The 22057-nt window shown below is 40.6% G+C and overlaps 1 protein-coding gene across 1 annotated transcript; it reads left to right on the plus strand.

The window, feature by feature from the left end:
- The first annotated feature begins 5028 nt into the window (after positions 1–5028).
- lrrc75ba (leucine rich repeat containing 75Ba) lies at positions 5029–19325 on the plus strand. Its single transcript, XM_059338213.1, has 4 exons — positions 5029–5585; positions 9864–9992; positions 10923–11035; positions 18432–19325. Exons 1-4 carry the CDS (start codon positions 5304–5306, stop codon positions 19036–19038), a joined length of 1131 nt encoding a protein of 376 aa, XP_059194196.1. The 5' UTR covers positions 5029–5303; the 3' UTR covers positions 19039–19325.
- The last annotated feature ends 2732 nt before the right edge of the window (positions 19326–22057 follow it).

The following is a 22057-nucleotide window of genomic DNA, read 5'->3' on the forward strand; positions in this document are numbered from 1 at the left end:
AGATCTGTGCCAGCTCTTCGCTTTAGGGCGTTCATTGTGATCCTGTGAAGGCGTGATATTCTGCCCTTTCATAGAGCAGTCTGGCGTCGTGGAACAAGGTGCACAGTAGCACAGTGCTAATAGGCTAACAGTTAGCTCTGTAGCAGTAAGTGTATGTGCTGCAGCAGTATGTGTTCACATAGCAATCTCTGTTTGTTTACAACAAACACCGGTAAACACTTAGCGACGGCGGCCATAGTTGTTGTGCATGCTGTTACAGCAAGCTCTGCTCCTTCCATCTCGGCGTCTCCTTTCTTATTGTTTACGTTCAGCGTGTCTCCCGCATAGATATATATATATATTTTTATATATATATATATATATATATATATATATACTTGTGGTTGTGGATGCGACGTCACGCTAAGTTATTACGCAACCAATGGAAAACCATACGTCACCTCCAGAGTCTTGTAAATCCCTCTTGGACACTTTCCCAGCAGGCACTCTTTACCCTAATGGAAACATGGCTCATGTCCACATCATCATCAACATAATTTTATGTTTACACTGATGCTTAGCCATGCTAACATACTGTCTCCTGCGTTTTAAGAGTGGAGCGGAGCGAAGTAAAACAACAACAGTGTAACAACAGCTTGACATCGGCATTAGTCTCACCCATGATGTTGATCGGCCAATCCCTAGTTCCCTAGAACACTCGTTGTATTGATTGTTTTTTCTTTAACTGACAAAACCGCATGTCATGATGTCAGACCAATCGGTAACCTCCGGGGCTGAAAAGTAAGTTGGCACAGAGATGACGAAAACTGCAGTCAATCATCATTGAACCCCATGTTAAAATTCCCAACTTTACGACAGAAATAAAAAAATGTTTTGGTCTCCATCACTAATTTCCCCGATCACGACAACTGTGTGTGGCCTAAATCACATTGCAGACAAAGCAATGAACTGGAGTGGGTCAATTCAAAGTTCTGGACCCAGGCAAGAAAAGATGCCTGGGTAGCACTAAAGCAAGATGGTTTGGAATTCTTCCACATTCAATTCATTTTTTTAAAACTAGATGCCACTTTCTCAAATGATGGATGCCTCCCTTTCCTCACTTTAGAGTGAAACTCTTGAGTTTTTCTTTCTAGTCCTCTATAACCTTCCATTTCACTCTGATATCAATCTGGCAGGCTAAGCAAAGTGAAGGTGAGAGCGATCTGTTTACGGATGCCAGCAGCATTCATCCCATCATCTCGGGGCTCTGTGTGATTGGCTGAGCCGGCAGCGTTGCCATGCTCAGTAGCTGTGTCACAGTCTATTTGGCTTATTCTGCAGGCATCCTCAGAGCGATTGAGATGCCTGAGCCTTCACCAGGCAGCGCAGGTCCACGCTGGCAGTGTCTGTGACAGGGGCTTCTCAACAGCAAATACCCTTCTGTGGTACCTTAGCTAATCCAGCAAGCACTCCTGTTGCTGGGCCACACTGATAAAGCACTGTCAAAGGAGCCTGTGGGCTTCTGCTGCTGCTGCCGTGATTGTGTCTAAATCTAATCACTACTATCCTGTTCTGGATCTCCCAGGTTCAGAGCCGCCCAAGGAGGGGACTTTATTTAATGGACAGAGCTGATTTATAGCGGAAGACAACAATTACATATCTGTTTGTTGCAGATCACAAAAGCCTTCCTTCAGCCTTCGTCACTGCATGGGGGTTGTTTTATGAAATATCAGCTTGAGCTTGTTCATATTTCTATCCCTAAGCTAGAGGCTTATAAGGTTTCATTTTGACTTTGCTGGAAGGGATAGAGTCCTACCCACCAGGTTTCCCTCCAATTGTTTCACACAATAAAAGGAAAGGCTTGTCTGTACACTCAGCAGCAAATCAAATCAGGCACTGCTGTTGTTCCTTGGTGACAGGTGAAATGCAGCCTGCAGAAACACTTACAGCAGAGAGAGGGCCACAATGGGAAAGGAGGTGATGTCATGTGTTTTTATGGTTGGCTGCAGTCCTGTAATGATAGGGGGTCATTAAAAACAGGCTCAACTTCTTCTCTCTTGGTTCAGTGATGAATAAATGTGTTTTTAGATGTGGGTTTTGTGTGTGGATGACCAGAGGGTGAAATAAAAACTCAAAGGTTGCCAAACTTTGCTTGTGAACCCTTTAAAGAGGTCATATTATGCTCATTTTACGTTCATATTTGTATTTTGGAGGACTACTAGAACATGTTACATGTTTCTCCTACTGTCTAATTGTGCTCATGTTCACTTCTCACATTTGAGTTATTAGACTCAGTACCTGCTGCTAGTGACGAAATCCATGTTGCACAGATACAGTAAATGACTCGTCATTGGTCGTCTCCTGTCCTGTGGCACTTTGCACCTACTTATAGTATAGTTGTTATATCACAACCATAAGGAAGTCCTGATGGCTTGTTTATAGGCACTGTTTCCTAATACAGACTGCCAGCATTTCTCTGTTGATCAAGTGTTTTTATACTTTTACAGTATTTTTGTAGCACCTATAGACCTGCTATATAATAATAAGATAATCTCCCTTTTCACATATAGGACCTTCAGATGAAAGTGGCTGCACATGCTTGTAGTATGTGTGGGGCATTTATGCCTAATTTAATAATCGAAAATGGCCAACTAGGTTGTTTCCACATGTACTTATATACAACTTATATTTACATTTATTATTAGGAGGCAACCTCTAGTGACCATATTAATTATGGCTGAAGCAAAAGTAGTGTGATGTAGTATAAAGAGCAACAAAGTCTATGAAGATAGGAGGTCAGGGTTGAAGGATGGGTGAACCACAAAAAGGACTTTAACCCAGGACACTGCTGTTAACGTCCCGTGTAAAACCCAGATCAACGTTGAGCTATTTAAACTTGCGTCTGAATGCGCACATACCCTAACTTTTTTCCTAACTTAACCAAGTACTTTTTTTTTTTTTAAATGTTCCCTTTAGCACCTCGAACACATGGCGGTAGGAAGTTGTAACACAGCTTTTCTGTTTAAAAATCTCAAGCCCCAACCAAGATTACCCTTACTTTGGTAAATGGACTGCACTTATATAGCGATTTTCTAGTCTCTGTAACCACTCAAAGCACTTTACAGTACAGACAGCCCTCATTCACCCGTTCACACACACATTCATACAGCCGAGGCGACCCTACATGTTGCCTCAGCACATCAGGAATTCATTCACACACCGATGAATGCAGCATCAGGAGCAATTTGGGGTTCAGCATCTTGCCCAAGGATACTTCGACATGTAGACATGGTCGGGGATCAAACCACCGATCGACAGGCGACCAATCTACCAACTGAGACACAGACACCAGCAGGACTTTCCTCCCTCCAGAATCACAGAGGATATTATACAGCTGTTTTTAGTGCTCCTCATGATAACTAAACTTCATCTGTAAAAGAGATGCTCCATCCTTATCTCATAAACCCTTCAAACCTCATCTTGTGACCCCTTAGGGAGTCCTGAAGGACAGATTGAGAACACTATGCACAGTATGCAGTGGTGCTAGCACTCTATTAACATTGCAGAAGGTTTAAAACCTTTGATTCTCACAGTGGTTTAATTGATCATACTGTAAGATCCTTTGGATTATGTATCATATTTTGAGAAACAATGTTAAAAAAATGTCACACATGAAAAAATCTCAAAATCAAACAACAACTTCAAAGCAGGAAGGACAGTTGTGGTTAGCATGTGTTCTCAAATTAATTAATTCATCAGTATTGCTTGGAGAGTCAAAGCTCCGACAAAACAAATTAGTAGCATGGGGGTGATGCATTAAATTAAGGATGGCAGACAATCATAATTACAACCTCTAGGAAAATATGCAGCAGGCTGGGTCCAGGGAAGATATAGTGCAGGCAGTGGTAATATTTATTAGAAAGCATCAACCACCCCGCTCCAATAAATAAGGCTAGGCCTGAATCATACCAGAAAGTGAGGTCAAATCAGGATCAAAGTCCTTCAAGCCATAATGATATAACTGACAAATAAAAACAGGCTACATCGCAATCACAAACCGACACTTGATACGACTGGACCCCATGAGGAGGAAGAGCCACATTTATTCAATTTCCTAGAGCAGCGGTTTTCAATGTGGGGTCTGATGCTTTCTGCCAGGGGTACCTAAAAAGTTTTAGATACATTCATTTAAATTTTCTGATATTTTATTTGTTAAAAAAAGCTTTAATAGTTCAAAGGATATTTTTTAATTTTCAAATCTATAATAGTTCATAGATTACATTCCAATCCAGCAAATATATTACTCACAAGAATATATTTAATATTATATATCTATATACACACACACACACACATGCACACACACACACACACATACTTTATCAAATTATTCTTAGGGTCTTATATGAGGGAGGTCTCCGATATAATGTTGGTCTTGTAAGGGGTCCTTGGCTGAAGAAGAAGAAGTTCTGTTCTGGAGTGCAGGTGTGAAGGGTGCGGTAAAGTAAAACAGTCCCCCATCAGTGACCCTTTTGGGTCTCTGGACAAAGATACTGATTCATATGACAGAAACACACTCTGGGACATGGGATTTTGTTCAAAGACTGACAATGACTTAGTGCAGTTGTGACAGATGCAAACATGGTTTGGCAGCTCGTGCAATGGCTGACTGACAACAGGATTGCCAAAAGAAAGTCATATTTGTACAAGGCCAATGGCAAACACATATTTGGGCAACTAGAGAGAGAAACTTTGAGTTCCTCTGAAGGATACTGACTACCCTCAAACACAACCTGAAACTCTAGTGATTTAGAGGACTTCGGATTGTTTATCAGATTGTGCATTGGTCGCATGACTGCCTGAATAGAAAAACACTGACATCCCTTCTTGTTATTCTGCCTTGTAGCTGCTTGTAGCAGAGGGGGAATTCAAGCCTGGGGAGGAGAGACGCGTAGCGGGCACCGGATGCTGCGATTGGTCGGACGCTCCACGTTGCTCAAACCTAAACAGCAGCGTAAAGCAGAGAGACGGCCGGAGGATGAAGCAGCCGGAGCATCCTCATCATCTGAGCCAGGCGCACGTAGCCCGCGGTTTAAAGGGAGGAAACAAAATGCGTGACGGGTGCGTGAGTGAGTGGAGATAAATGAGACTGGAATATTGTGTTATTCTGCACCCGGAACCTCAAGTCTTTCTGCGACGTGGCGCCAGACAACACGGCGCTGTTTTCGGAGCATCTGAAAAAACAACTGAGGCTGATCATGGGTTTGTCCTCTTGGTAACACTAAAACGTCGCCTAAATCTGTAGAAAAAACAACAACAACAGCATGGGTTCCAGACTGAGCAGGCAGAGCAGCCTGGACAATGAGAATTTCTCCAAAAAGCGACGCAAGCTTCTGGATGGCACCGGAGAGAGCGACAGGGGCAGCCGAGGCGGCGGGGACTTTCTGTTTGCACTGATGCTCAAATCAGACAAACTGCCTGGGATGCTGCGGAGGACCAACCACAGCCCGTACATGAGGCGAGTGGCGTGGATCAAAGAGATACAGAAGCTGCTCCGTGACCGCAGGATAGAGCAGGCGACCGACGTGCTCAAATTACTGAGGAAGGTAAGGACAAACTGCACGCAGCTCGGCCTGGGTGCAGGGGAAGTCAGACCTGTTTACGTGCAGTACGTGCACTTTAATGCTCATGCAGCTATACATCCTCAAAAAGCAACAGATGGGGAACAGGCATATGTGTGATTGCACTTTGCTGTCCTGAACCTTTCAGTGCCACAGGTGCTTTAATCCCTTCCTGCACCCCTGGCCTCTGACCTCTGACCCCCAGTCCCTCTTCAGCCCTTTCTCCTCCTTCCTTAAGTGACCCTGCATGCATGGCCACTTCCAGGAGCATTTGTTTTTATTGAAAGTAGGCCACTGACTGAGCGTTGTACCTATGACACATTATTTCAGTGGCAGACAGCGTGTGACTCACCACAGCGCTCACTCTCACTGTGGGGAAACATGCTCTGTGTTGACATCTGATCTAAATGAGGAAATGTTCAAACTGTCAGTGCATTATCCCACATTTAATTTTTATTGGATGGGATCTGCATACAGATTCCACAGCCCCATCCCTGCATCCACCACCTCATTCTCTCCACATCTGTCCTTGTTTCCTCCACCTCTCCTTAGGCTGTTCTAACGCCCATATTAGAATGACCTGCCCCCCCTCCGTTCCTCTCAACTTGTAATCTTTCTCCCTCTTTCTCTCTCTCCCTCTCTCCCCCTCTCTTTCTCTGTAATGGCCTGTGCTCCAGCAGCAACAGTGTAAGCCCTGGAGTACTGTGTTCCACAATACAAAATATTCTTCTTCTCCAAAAGGTTTTATTAACCCTATAAAAAGGTCACAGGAAAAAAACTGTGCATGTTTCTGTAGTCATGTGAAAACCTAATGACACCTAATTTTTGGTGATTTTTAGAGCCCTACTGGTATGGGATCTTTGGAAACGATACCAATTTTAGAGGAGAGAAATTCACTACCAAATCAATTCTTGCTTTCTCAAACAAATAACTTTATTAAAAAGTAATAGGAACAAAAATGTAAATTTGTATTTAATTATTAAAAATATTTAAATATTAAAAATACTTCTATTAGTTATTATACATTATACAAACAATGTATTACATTGTCACCCAATTCTAGGTATAAAAACTGAAAATGAAGATTAAAAAAAGCTAAATAAAATGTACTGTGTGATCACTATCGGCCAATTGATAACCATTAAAGTAAAGAATAAATAAATAAATAAATAAACACAGTACTGTATGTTCAGTATAATTCAGTTGCTGACCATTTAAATAAAAATAAACAAATGAACACATATCAGTTAACATATACAGTAATACCAATTTTTATGTCTGTGATAGGATAATATCAGTCGATAACATCGGCCATCTGATATGTGGGTCAGGCTCTTGTGAATTTCACACAAGGACTACTAATGCTTTTGCTGATGAAAAGAAAAGCAAAAAACACAGCTGTTCTTATTGTTTTTCAAAAAGCTTTAGTTGCAGTATGTGTGATGCAGTCTTCACTTGATCGTGACAGTAGTTACAAGTAGGTATTGTAGTCGTGACCTAGAATGTGTTGGACTATCTCCAGCTCTACTACACTGAGTAAAGGATCTTAGTCAGAGGTTTGTTTTTAGAGCCTTTCCTCACCGGCTGTGTGATATTTGGCATTAAAGCATGTTTAAAAGAATATGTAGGTGCATCAAAGATGTGACAGCAGCCTTGGTGATCTCATTTGTTTGCTTGTCCTCTGGTCCCCCCTCTGTCTTTTAGCTGTCGGCCAATCCTGTGTTAATTACTCTGAAGCCTTGACACAGGAGAGAGCTGAACCTCCTTAATCAAGCCAAGGAGATAAACTGGCTGGCCTAGGCTCCATGACAGCCACATCACAGGGGACATGGGCTTACTCCTCCTAAATGAGCTCCACGTTTATTAAATGAGCCTTACTCTACCGTTACTCGCAGCATTACAGGCAGATATCTGAGAGATTGTCTTCTCTGAATTCAAAAGGAGTTCGTGGCCGATTTAATTGGTGTGTAACAGCGAGCTGTGCTCCAGATATGAGAAAGATCTGAGCTCTGGCGCAGATATGGGAAGGATTCATGACTTCACGCGCTTGCACATGACAATTGATCGTGTCTAAACTCAGAAGGGAGATATTTTTATACCTTGTTTCTCAGAAGGGCAGAAGCAGCTTCTCCCCCCGCCTTGGGTTCAGACTGTGTTTACTGTTGCCCTTGTTAAAAGGGGAGCCAGTAATGTGGAGCTGCCAGCCTCCCACTCAAACTGTCTATTACAATCAATGCCGATTGTGTCGGAGAGAAAAGAAACGCGTGCATGTGCAGGTGTGTGTGTGCATTGTATGCGCCTGCTTCTCTCATTAAAGTTGCATGGGCTGTGCAAGTGCTTGTCATAGTTTGTCTCGTTAGGACCTCGTGGATGGACATGTTGATGAAGGCAGATTGTACAGTTCAGTACACGCAGCAGCTTGTCTCACCACACTCAAAAGGTCATCCAAAATCTTTTTTTCAGTTGGTTTGATTTGTTTTTACCACAGATCCTTTTGGATTTGTCATATTTATGAGTAAGCTGCCATGACAGCTGTCAGTTCCGACCTCTTTTCAGATGTATTTATGTGCTGCACAAACTTTTAAATCACATTTATTCAGAATCACATTTTAGCGCCATTGCCATATTTTTATGACTTGAAAGGTATTATAAACCTAGAAAAAAGCACCTTAAATGTGGTCAGAGAGATACATACAGGATGTGTGTTTCAAAATACAGCCATACAGGGGATTAAATGCCTTTTGAGGTTTTCAGGAGTTTTTGAAAGTAAATTATTCTCCTCATAGTGAAGCGTGCACAGTCCTTAAAGGCCCCATACTGTAAAAAGTGAGATTTACATGTCTGAATGTAATTATAAAGCAGGTTGAGGTGCCATGACTGTACTCAGGCCTGGCTACTAAATACTGCGAAAGTATCAAAACACTCACACAGACTGCATTCACAGACTGCCTTTAAACCAGCCGTCAGGACTACTTTATATAACAGGTTGGGTCTAATCACTACGGAAGCCAAGGATGGCAGTGCTTGCATTTATTTTTTAATGTCTTTATTTCAAGATCACAAGTTATGTTGAGAAACCAAGCTTTGTTATCTCGAGATAACGAGATAATGAACTCATTATCATGAGAAGACAAAGGTAGGTTTACTTTGCAGTGAAGTAACAGCAATGATACGCATGTGACTCAAAATATATTTTACATGTTCAGCATTCACAGTTGGTCAAATCAAACACTTTTACAAAAACACAAACAACGAGATACACTGTGTTGTTTTTAGGTGTATGTTTTTGTTGCTGCTGGTTTTTAATTAAAGGCCACATTGAGAAGGGACACTTAAAATAACTCAAAATGATCATCTTTCACTTTGTCACAATGTAAATTTAAAAAAAAGCAAACTCCATTATCTCGAAATCCTCCTTTAAAAGCAATATCATTTTTGTAATGGAAAGAATCACTTTCTACCTGAAAACTTCAAGTAAATACATTTCAGGATATATGGCAGAAATTCTCCCAAAACACCCCTCTTTTGTTTAAATCTATTCCAATATGTATGCAAGTATATATGTACATGTATGATTGCACGTCTACATGTCAATTATTGTAATTTAAAAAAAATATTTTTTCTCTTAAAAAACGAAACACCACATGTTCTAGTTTTTGTCCAAATGATACTGTAAAAAGCTGAATAAAAATAAAGAATATATATTTTTAAGTTAATAGTCAACATTTACAAAACTGGCAAACTTTTGACATGGCCATATTTCAAAGATAGAATAAAAAATGTTATCAAGAATCCTTGACAATGTAACTATATCCTAGCACCTTTTTTAAATGTAATCTAGGCTAATTATAGTTCCTTTTTTTTTTTTTTTTTGATTACATAATCCAGTAGTCCCTGATTATATGTGATCTGTTAACTGGTCAATTCTGAATACAGATAGGTAGAAAGTGTGGCTCAGTGCCATGCTGTTATTATTATGCCAAAACACTGCATTCCCTGTGACTCTCTCTGGATCTCACTTTCCTACTGTAGATGAAAAAGCTCCTGTCTCCTTTAATGAATATTTCAAACAAAACACTTCTTTTATCTTTCCATCTCGAGTCACATTGCCCTTGACACAGCAGGGCCCTGGTTCCATTACTAATGCATTTCTCTCCTCTGGTCCAAACTCACACTTTTAGATACCTGATGATAATTATTGCAGGATGGGGGGTTTTAATACTCTGTAATCATGATGCTACTTATATTGCCTGTTTTTTCTAGGATCTTGGTTTGGAGGGTACCTCGCTCAACGACATCTTGTACAAAAACGCTGCTTTCCTCAACCTGGTGGACCCGATCTCGCATGAGCTGCTGCTGAGCCTGGCTCGAGAGATGCAGTGTCCTAAGAAGGTCAGCTTACTCTTTTGTTCTTCCACAAAGATTCAGCTCAATGTTGGTATTCTACGAAACAAAGCCTTCTCCTAAAAATAGTCCCCTGATTGTTTCCTTTTGTTAAGAGTTCTCAAGATAAATGAAAATCCAATCAGAGGATGTTATCAACTTTTCTGCAGAGGGATGAAAGAAATCGTGCAGACACGTTACTTCTGAGCAGCTATAAATAGGAGCTGCTGGTATGACTCCTTGATATTTGTGGATACTTCATTTTCTTTTGTTTAAAGCAGTTCTTTAAATTCATGGAACTATGTCTGGAGATCTCCTACCTGAAACCTCATTAAACTGGAGTTACTTGTTGATGTCTTGTCTTCCAACTTACAATCGAGAAAGGAACCACACATTAAAGAAGGATTTCATAGCTCAGTATGTCTCAAGCTTGGTGAAATTGAATTATTTTGATGTAGCCAATGGCCACCAGCAGCCACAACATGGCTAATGAACTGAGATGACAGTGTTTCCAGTGGCTGTGCTGAATCTCACCTCTGCTGTGTACTTCCTGTGTTTTTCCCCCACCAATGCACACTGCATGTGATTAGATTTTCTTGCTCCAGCAAGGCAGCTAAATTGTGTTTTGTTCAGGGAGTAGCTCAAGGCATCGCGAATAATAACAAAGCATTTTCTATTCTGTTTATGTGAAAGATCTTACAGGTTGGTACATTTTAGATAACAAGATACAGACCAATATCAGCAGATAATATAGGTCAACCGATATACCACATGCTTTTTAATGCATTAATTCATGCACCCTTAACATAAAGTGTTACTGGGGTAACTTTGAAATAATAGTGGAGATGTTTTCTTGCACGGACAAGCAGAAAATCTGTTATTAAAAGCATCTGCGTCACTGCTGTTAGCCTCTTATTATCTCTCTGCTCTGTTCTCCAGGATGCAGACACCATAAAGTCTTCTGATAAGATTTGCAGACAACTGATCTACCACCTGACCCCGCACTCAAAGTGGCTGAGGCAGAGCATGTCCAGACGGAAATCCCAGGCCTGGTAAGCCCTTCTGTCCAGACATCTAGTCTGTAATAAATCTGCAGCCCGGCACAACAGAGAGCAGGGCTCGGGCTCCGTGTTCAGCTGTAGAGATTTCCATCTTTGTAGCTGACATTGAACTAGGACGGAGCTGGCCACAGGCTGACCTGAGGGGAACGCTATGGTAACCACAGCTGTCAATCATCTTTCCTTTTTTAAGTGCCAAGGTCCATGTGGTGGATGTGCTTCGCCACCGGCCTCTCTCTCTCTTCAAAGTGGCACAGCAACAAATCTGTCCATCTGTTTGCTGAAGAAAAGCTGCAAGGGTTATGTTATAATGTAATTATACATCATCTATGAAAGAGTGAATAGCTTTTGATTTGAAAATGATGAATAGAGAATTAGCTTGTGTCCAAATAGGTCTTTTTGTGTGCCCAGGTGTTGCTTGGTAATCCTTTTCATAAACAGTTTCATAATTCTTTCTCGTGTAATTGCTTATTCTGTAGCCGGCTAGACGCTGTGAATAATGCCGTTCATTTTAAGAGGGTGAAAACAATCTCAGGATTGTGGAGGAGACAATGGGAACACGGTGAGATGAGACAGGTTCATTATGAGTCAGACGGAGGTATCAACATGCAGTATCAGAGGAAAGTGAGGACATATTTGCAAGGATCTGGCAGGATCAGACACTTCGCAGTGGAGCAGGGCTTTGTTGTGCTAGTGGACGTTTAATTCGGCCCAGAAGATCTAACTGACACTGACAGCATCTCTGACAATGTGCACATTCATACGATTGCTGAATTCCTAGCTGAAGGGCTTGTGGATTTTTTTTTTTTACTTAGTCATGTTGTTAGCTTAGTAAACCTGCAGAGAGAGAGAGACGGTCTGACACTGGCTGAGACAGCAGAGCCACATGAATCATTAAAACAAAAATCCACCCTAAAACTGAATATTAATACAGTAGATGCTCTGACAGCTTCGTCTGCCGCTGTGTTCACGAAGAAATGCCTGTCACAGCCTGAAAGAGACCAGACAGGGCCAGGCTGACGCTCTCTGTGAATAGGAAACACACTTTATAAAAGCAGCTGTGTAAGAATTTAAATACTGACACAAATATTCCCTTGGTCCTTAGTTTTCTATTTATTGTTATTAAAAGAAGCTCAGCTTGCACTGTATTGTCGCTTAGTGTGGTTTCTTAGGGGTTCAGAAGGTTAGAGGCAGTTGGACATTTTAGAAAATATATTTATTTGCTTTCTTGTTGAAAGTCAGCCCTCCTTTTTTTTCCTCTTTTTCTCCTGCAGTACTTTTTCCCCCCTGGAAATCCACTAAGTTTTTAAACTCTCTAAATAAATAAATACATAAAAAGGTTGGCCACTGGGCCCACAACCCCAATTCCAAGTCAATCCATTCTGTTTTTATTATGTATTTCATGTGTTTACTACATCCTCCTCTGATAAAGCAGGTGGCATTAGCTGTAACATCTAATAATAACCACAGATTCATAATATTATAAAGTATATGCACTATGAATAGCAGTATAATATAGTCAATAATAATAATTTAGTAGTATAATATAATTAAAAAAATACAATAATAATGATAATAACAATATAGCATAACAGTGAAACCACCCTTGTTTCTAGATATTCAGGTGACAGGCACGTACTGTCACAAGATAACAAAATCTGCCTCCCAATGCCTCTACAGCTCACTTAAAAACACATTATTTCTTGTTTTAATCCGTACAAATATTCTATTTCTGACATTCGAACAGAGGCAGGCTAGCAGTTTCCCTCTGTATTCAGTCGTTATGCTAAGCTAACCGTCTTCTGCCTCGTATTCATCTTCTCATCTAATTCTAAATATGTTTAAAGCAGTTAAACATATTCTCAAAATGTTTAATTATTTTTTAATTAGGATGTACTCTCCACACTGAGAAGAAAAGCATTTTAGAGTGGATTCTACCTCCATTTAACTGCCATCTTTGTTGAGCTGCAGGCAAACTGCCCTCATCTGTGCAAAAATGCACCAATTTCACCTCTGAGAAGTTTCTCTGTACTCAGAGGAAACAGAACCGGCTCAGTTCATTTTTAATACCAGCGGATTGTTCATCCCTTCATTATCCAGCATTAGCACAGAACGCCAGTCGTTCTAAATACTGTACCCTTATATCTGAGTGGAATGCCACGCTGAATTAATGTCTGAATCTCACTAATCCTGTTAATCTAACTAGTTTATTTGCTAGAAATGTTTTCTTTCTGTTTCTTCCACATTTAATGAAAGACTTTGACAATAAGCTTGATGGAAGCAGTGACCCAGACATGTTGCCCAGGCGCTCCCACCTAAAGGGTAATTCCATGTGAGCGTTAAAATTGCCAACACTTTGGTGACCTTTTTTCTCTGCAATTTTCACACCACTATCTTCCTGTTCCATCTGGCTTTTTGTATCTCGTAATTACACTGCTCCTTTGTCACCTGAGTGCTCTGAATGAAAATAACCAAAACTATCATTTAGTGGATGCTGCTTTTTTTAATCAACCGCATTATAAAATATGAGGGTTTTTTTGCATATTCACGAATAAACGTTATGTTAAAGCTTCCTCAGGGGCCCGTCAGTCATGTTTTACCGAGTGCCTCAGCTTCAGAAAAATACAGAATAAGATGCAGAAAGGAGAAGCTGGTCGGAGCAGCTCCTTCGGGTGGCTTTTCAACCAAAACATCCATCAAACAAAAATATATGGAGGTGATATTTATGTGCAGGAACTGCCTTTACTGATATAGTCTGTGAGCTGTGAGGTTCCCTGCACCTTGAAGGACAATGCAGTGGTGTGGCTGTCTGTATGTGTGTGTGTGTGTGCCACTCTTACACACTCTGTTCTCTCACGTATATAACGCATCAGAAAATGAATTTAAAATACAAATGAAATGTCAGCGAGAAGATGTGATTAGACTGCTCATCTCGTGTCTCTCTGGTGTAGTTTAGCTTCAAAAGGGCTGATATGAATAATAGAGCGAAGCTTTACTGTAAATGACTCGGCAGAAAACAAAACAATATAATAGCCCGGAGGGGAGCAGATGAACTCCTGCAAAATACTTATTTAAAGTTGAAATAAAATAGGAATTTTATGACAACTGTTATTGTCTATTCACTTGTTAACACGTGCACAAAATGAATTCTTTTTTTATTTTTCTAAATAGCATTTAACTTCATCTCAGTTAGCCTCCAAATATGAATATTTGGTCATTAAATAATCAGAGTGATTCCATTTATACTCACTGAATTCAAATTCCGCCTCATTATATTGAATCAATGACACAGGGAGACTGATGAGCCACACGTGGAGACAAACAGAGCTTCCTCTGTGTTTAAGTGTGAATACTTAATAGAAAGCTTCATTATACAATGTCAATTTAATTGATGACTTAATGGATAATGGATGGATTTTTATTAGATTAGTTGATTTTGCATGTTGATTGACAAGCATCCAGTAAAATGTTGATGCCGTTTGTTTACCAGTTCAGCATGAAGGGTTTATTTCTCTCTGCCCGCTCTGCAACATATATTAAAAGTGATTTTTCTTTATTCACATATTTCTTTTTTAATCTCCTTTAATCCCTTACCTCTGAACTCGGTTCTGCCATTCAAACTGAACCTTGTTTACAGTGTTCTGTTCACTGTTCTAAAGACAACAAGTTATCAGCAACACACTTGTTTTCTGGTGTCAGATTAATCTGGAGGAAGGATGAATGAGGCTTCCAGAGAGGGCGAATCAGACATCCAATTTTTTTTCCTGAGCTCAAAAGGGACGAGTCTGTCTTGTTTGACAAAGGCAGGAGTTGTGTGATCAAAACCTATTCGCACCTGCAGGGGTGCCTCTGCCAGGCCGTAGCCATTAGGACTTTTGTGCCTCTGGAGAAGATGAGGGTTCTGTTATATAAAAGGCCAGACAATACAGAGAGAGAGAGGACTGTGGCTCACCAGACTTTGATAAAGATACATCAGCCTTGAAAAATGTCTTCATTTCTCTTTTAGCCTGGCTGCATGAGTGGGTTTCATTTTACTTTTTTTTTGCGATTAATACAAATGCTCTAAAAGGATGATGTTTCTGCTCATCACCTGATTCTAAAATGAAGCACTAAATGCTGCTCAGGGCACATCCATTTTCAGCACCACCAAAAAACACTTAAAAGCATGACAAGTGACAGGTACTGCAGTGGGTGTCACAGTAAGTCACTGGGCGCCGGAGGATGTTATAATTCACTCTGACAGCGAATCAGCGTTACAGGCCACTTCAGTAACAGCTCAAGTTAAACACACCGCATCCTCGGGGGTGGAGGGTGGGCACCTTTAAACACGACTGGCTGAGAACAAAAGGGCAAGGGAGTGTGTAAATAATGAACAATGATGCGAAATCTCCCTTTTGATTTATTTTCCTAAATCATGTTGGGGTTTCTTATATACTCATCAAGCTGCTGTTGGGTGGTTTCACTGAGATATCTCAATTTTTCATCATAAATTGTGTTTTTGTTGTGCAATCAAGGGGAAATCCATCCAAATGTTGTTGGTTTTTGCAAATGAGCTCTCAAGCTGCAATGTAAAGTAATAGCTAATGCTACAGAGAAGAATCAGAGCATCACTTGTGCTCACATTGTCAATCCTCAAATCCTGCATGTATAACGCAATATCCTGAAAAGGGCTCTGAGGTTTTCAAAGGTGCTGTGAGGCCATGCACTAGATGGCACAAATATCCTGCACAGAATATTCTCACATTTAAAAAAAATGTAGTTCAATTACATGACAATGTCATTCACTTTATAATTCACCTCAATATGCTGTATCAAACACAAAAAAGTATTAGAAGATAGAACTATAAAGCAGCCACAGAGAGCACACCTCAGCCAAGGTTGCACTGTCCTCTAAATGTCTTGTTTAAAATGTTTAATCTGCATTGAAATACTATAATTTTTGCATGGATACAAAACATACACCTAATGTATGCTTAACTCATAATTTATGTATTATAAATTCCTGCTGCTCACTTTCAGAAATGATGAAGTCACAATGTGTTTATGTGATCCCTCTATAAGTTATGTAAGGGTTAATGCCTGACAAGGTGTCCATTATCAGGAATTAATGGACCACAAGGAAGCCATTTATTTCTAATTATGGACATCATGAAGGGCATTAACCCACGTTTACCATGGTCACTTGCCAAAAAAAAACCCACACCAAATAATTCATAATATCATAGGTTTCGCTATCAAAATCTTAAGTTTCTCACAAGCCACAACTCTACCTCCCTGTTAACACCTTAAACATATACCTGGAACAATCATTACCATCCCATGAGGTTCTTATGCAATGAAATGTTCACTACTCGAGTAAATATGACGAACATTAAGTACGACTTGACAGCAGGAGGACTTTCTAGTCTGCTCAGCTCATAGAACCCATTAGCTCAGCTGTTAGCCAAAAAGCTAACGTTATGATAGCATATTCAAAGTCACTAACACTGCGATCATGGGATCTGGGATCATTTTTTTATGTGTAAGACCTCAACACTGCTTCACTGACTTTGTCGAACAAAATTTAACAAATAAAGAGATATCAATTTACTGAATTGCTGATTATTAAAATAATAAATCATGCCAGCAACTTGGTTAAAAAATTTAGCAGGAATTATAATTCACGTCTTAACCTTTTAGATGCAGAAACAAATTGGTCAAAACTTAAATTGGAATAAAATTCCAATACATATTGTATGTAGTTTATGAACATAGAATTGGACTTAATAGATCACACCCATTGTCACAGATCCAGTTATTTGAATCTCTATCAGATATCTTGGATATATTGGTGCATCCCTTCTATATGAAGCTGTTTTTATTAAAGTGTTTGAGAAATGTAAAAATCTAGGCTACATGTTGCTGCATGACACACTGATCAACAGAAACACTATTTAATAATGCTCACAAGCCACAATCTGTTTCATGATACATTAATAACCATTTTTTTCTTTGTTACTTAATAAAACGGATCATTTAAAATGCCTCTGATCTGACTGGCTCCTGCTAAATGTTTTAGGATTTAGTGTACCATTGTCTCCACTTATTTTATCTATACTTTTTTTCCACAACTTACATTCAACCCTATCTGCTTTCAGAGGGGCTGATCAAAAGCTTTGGTCTGAAATGTGCTGTCCTATGTAGCTGGATACAAGCTCACTATGACTACACAAAAGTGTGAACTAATAACATAAAGTCATTGATCATTTATTAATGGTGAGCAACAGGAAATTATGACATACAATAAGTCATCAGCATGTAATAAATCATCATGCATGGGTTATGCATCCCTTGAGGCGAGTTTATATGGCACATTCCAGCAAAAGACACACTCCATTAAACGAAATTTAAATACTATTAAAAACATAAAAGACATAAAAGAGCCAAGAGGATAGAAAAAACAACAACGTAAGACAGGTATAAAATACAAGCATAAAAGCTGTGGTGCAGTTAAAGAAACCCATAGAACACAAAAGTCTTCAGCCTTGATTTAAAATAACAGAGTTGCAAACTTAACATTCTCCAGCAGACCTGTCCAAGATGACTTGGGAGGTCCAGATGGTTCATAATGCAGCAGAAGATCAGAAATAAACTTGAGCTTTATAAACCAACAACAGTATTTTGAAATCAATTATTTGACAGACATGAAGGCATTGTAAAGACCTCAGAGCTGGAGTGAGCATATGTTTTGTACCCTTATTATAAAATGGTACCAACAACCATACACAAGAGGTTATTGTGCAGTAGTTCATAATGAGAATATAGAAAATGTTTAGAAATATCCGACTTGTCAAAGTTGGGAAAATGTTCTGAATCTACACCCAAAAAACAACTTTGCCTTTACTTTTTACCACATTTCCCCCAAATCCGTCTGCAGGTTTTCTCACTAACTTAAAAAGTAGCATGATAGAAAACTTCTTTCCTTTGGAGATAATAACATCATCCTAACAAAGCATTTCCAAAAGATTAATCTCTCCTTATCCTGTCTTATAAATATAGAAGCCAAATATCGTTTTCTAAAACACATCATGGTTGATCTTTTAAGTAGCAAACTGTTCCGGCCGTGCATTATAAGGAGCTCCTGGCCGTCAGAGCTTTAAGCTCAAGCTGCTGGCTCATTCGGATGTTTTGGCTCCTCTGTTTACACTAGTAAATCCCCATGCTGGAGTCTCTGTGTCAGCCTTCCGCTCCATGCCGGCCCAGTCACCCCCTCCTTTATACAACACAGGAAACACAACATAAAACCAGGGCCTTGTTCCCAAGTCACATCCTTTCACCCTGCAGCTAAACTGCTTTTTGTATTTTCATGTCAAAGAGTAAAGAAATCGTTTTCTCTTCTTGTCTCCAACAGTCTCAAGACAACCCTACAGAAGAAGCTGTCCAGCGACTCGGTAGACCTGTCCGGCATCCCCCTGTCCACCCGTGATGTCCGCCAAGTCGCCTTCTACCTCCAAAACAACAGAGACACAGTGGTGGCTGTGGACATCAGCTTCACCGATCTCCAGGACGACAACCTGAAGATTCTGTTGCCTCTTCTCGCCTCGCTGCCCAAACTCAGCACCCTGGCTCTCAATGGCAACCGCCTCACCCTGGCTATACTCAAAGACCTCACAGAGATGCTAAAAGACCCCAAGATGTTCTCCAGCCTGGCCTGGATCGACCTTGGCAACAACGTGGATATCTTTACCATGCCTCAGCCGCTGCTGGTGGCGTTGCGCCGGCGCTGCAGCCTGAAGAGCAGCTTACCAACTATCTACGAGTACACGGAGGGTCAGCCCTACTGCTACCACCTGGAAACTTCCATCGAGGAGCCCAGCCACTACGAGGAGGAAGAGGAGGAGGAGGAAGATGCGGAGGACGACGAGGACGACATGGGGAACAAGTTTGAGCTGGAGCCGTGGAGTTTAGGGGAGAAGCAGCTCTCGAAAGACTTCACCCTTCACTACTGTGAGAGGTGATGGGGCACTTCCTCCCCGAGGGTCTTTCAACTGTGGTTGAAACGTCGTCCCACAGCACTCTGTTACCTCCTTCGCCCTCTCGCCCTCACACCACGAGCCCAGTTACCCTTTGAGGCACGAGGGAAACCAGTTCCCCACATTGTGAACTTCTCGTCCCCGACACGGCTACCAAGCTATTCCTAACCATCTCCGAGTTAAACCCACGCAAGATGAAAGTGAAGGCGGACTTACTGTGTTGGTGGATGGCGCTCTTGGGAACAAGGTGCGGTTTCATTGGAGGGGGGCTGGAAGAGTTAATGAAGCGGTTCTCTCTCTCTCTCTCTCTCTCTCTCTCTCTCTCTCTCTCTCTCTCTCTCTCTCTCTCTCTCCCTCTCTCTCTGATTGTGGCAGCTGAGGAGCCAATCCCAAGGAGATTTAGATCAGTTGGTTGGATGGAGGAGCAGCATCCCGGCGGCGGCTGAAGTGGAACTCGAGTTAGTTTGGATCCCTCTGGGTTCTCTACCAGGACTGGGGCTATCTCTGGCAGGCAGGGCCTAGCTCCACATTGTGTGTTCTCTGTTAATCTCTCAACAAAAGCTATGACACAAGTTCAACAGACTATACAGCCGACGACCCGTCACGTGACGCCGGCAAAACTGCTAGGTCAAGACTTTTTGCGTTTTCCCCCCCTTTCCAAATGTCCACTTGTGAATACCCACGAAGCCCTTGTGTAGATGTAAATGAGGACACAAAACATGGTTCTCTTGTGTTTCCACGGGCTATTTTTGTGCACTTTTGGTGAACAAAGCAATCTTAGAAGACAACAGGTAGGACTCAACAATGGATAGCTGTCACTGATTGTTTTTTGTACTTTGCCTAAATGCTGATATTCACCTCTTTGTAATTATGGAGCTGTTGTAGTCATCACCACAGTGTTTCAGTGCAGTTCTGACACCACAGCCAAGCGTGAATATGGGCCACAGAGTCTGAGCAGCCCATCCTACTGCCGCTGGTCTCTACAAATGTGTTGTCATTGCCATTTATTGATACAGTCCTTCAGTGGGCTTGTGTTTGTTATGAGACACAGCCATGACTGTTATCTATTAGTTCTAGTCCGTCTACAGTAGCACATAATGATTAAGTAAGACTGACTGAAAGCACTTTACTATTTTTTTTATAAATATTACTGTTTCTCCATAGCATATAATCTGTTTATAAGATATATTACAAAGCTGATCGCATACCTCTTTAAGGTGAAATGATGACCAAATGGAAGGCTCATACAAACCTGCATCACCAGATATATAATAAATGTTTAAGTGCGTGTTATATGTGTGTGTAACAGTAAAATGTCTGATTACTGCTGTAATTATTTGTGTTGTTGTTTTTGGTGTTTCGTCTTTTGTCCGACTCTGTAATTATAATAATGACTCTAATTATGAAACGGAGTGCAGTGACCTCCTGCTGTGAGTTAAAGCAGTTAACCAAAAGGGACGCAGCTGATGGGATTAAAACAGGAAGTGGTGCAGTAAATGTAAAAATGCAGTCAGAGCGGACACATTTTAATGTTGAATGTTTCATTTGAACGATGGAGAGCACTGTCCACTTGTAGTTCACGTTTCCTGTGTCAACGTCAGATTCTTCCTTGTAGCCTGTGTGTACTTGTCTCATGCCAAACACTGACTGCCAATAAAAGAACCAATTCCAACTGAGAAATTACGTGTGGATTTGTTTTATTTTGAAGATCTGCTCAATAAAAAGAGTCCATTGAACTATTGCAATGCTCGGGTCACAAGTAGTTGCTGACAGAAACAAACAGAGGATTTATTTATGCAGATTAGTGTGCAAATAGGGCAATAAAAAAGCAGCTCGGGCCGTGCTGTTTGGGATTGGTCGCTGGGAAGTGCTGTACTTGTTTCTGAGCCAGCAGATCATCTATGCCGCTGTGTGCTGTCAGGGAAACGCCTGAGCTGCCGCCGTTTTACCAGGGTGGTCATCGCATGAGGCCCTACCCATGATCCTCTCCTGGCAACCTTTTGTTTCTGCTGCCAGACATGGTAATGTGGCATTTGCAACAGGTGGCTCCTGTAAGGTCAGGGCTCAGTGTGAGTGTCACACCCCCTGAGGTCCAAATATCATGTGACACAGCAACAGAGCCCACCCCCCTAAACATCACCAGGATCTTATTATCCGACCTTTTCCCTTCAGGGTTGAATTATTTCCCCTGATTCTGAGTCAAATGAGCAGGAAATGCATTTATTTTACGTTATTGTCAGAATTGAAAACATTTCTCATGTTGAGCAGAGGCTCATATTTCCGCAGAAACTTTCTCTGAGAGGAGAAACTGGTCTCCTGATTGTATGACTCACTGTTTGATCTGATTATCTTGCTCCAGCTGCTGCATGCTCCGGCACAAAAACGAAAAATAATTTATGAAAAACAGCACAGAGAAGTCACGCAAATAGTTCAGAATACATCATGGCACAGAGGGATGGATTTACAGATTTCAATAGCAGTGACCTCACGATCAATGGCTGAGCGCCACTTTGGTGCATCCGAAAAAGCACTTGCTGTTGTTAGTTGTTATCATAGGATTTATTGAATCTTGTCCTTTTATTTTATATATATATTTATTTATTTTTCTTATTTTTCCACCTGCTCTATGTGACTCAATACCTTACACGTTACATGTAGATACACATATTCACCATTAACTAGCTGACTACTAGTAGTATATTGGCTCTCTATTTGTTATTATAAAGCAATTATATATATATATATATATATATATATATATATATATTATAAAATATTATTATAAAGCAATTATATATATATATATATATATATACATCAGTATCCTCATAATTATTGCTTTTTGATAGTTAATACTTAAAAAACTGTCTATTCTTATGTAAGAAAACAAAAAAACTGCTGTTAATTTTGTCCAATTAACTCTAAATTACATCTTTCTAATAAATAATGTGTGTCCCATTCTGAAATGTGGTCTTGTTCACAACTTGAAACCATCTCTTAAGAA

This window comes from Centropristis striata, chromosome 7, assembly GCF_030273125.1.
Source record: "Centropristis striata isolate RG_2023a ecotype Rhode Island chromosome 7, C.striata_1.0, whole genome shotgun sequence".
Lineage (NCBI taxonomy): Eukaryota > Metazoa > Chordata > Actinopteri > Perciformes > Serranidae > Centropristis > Centropristis striata.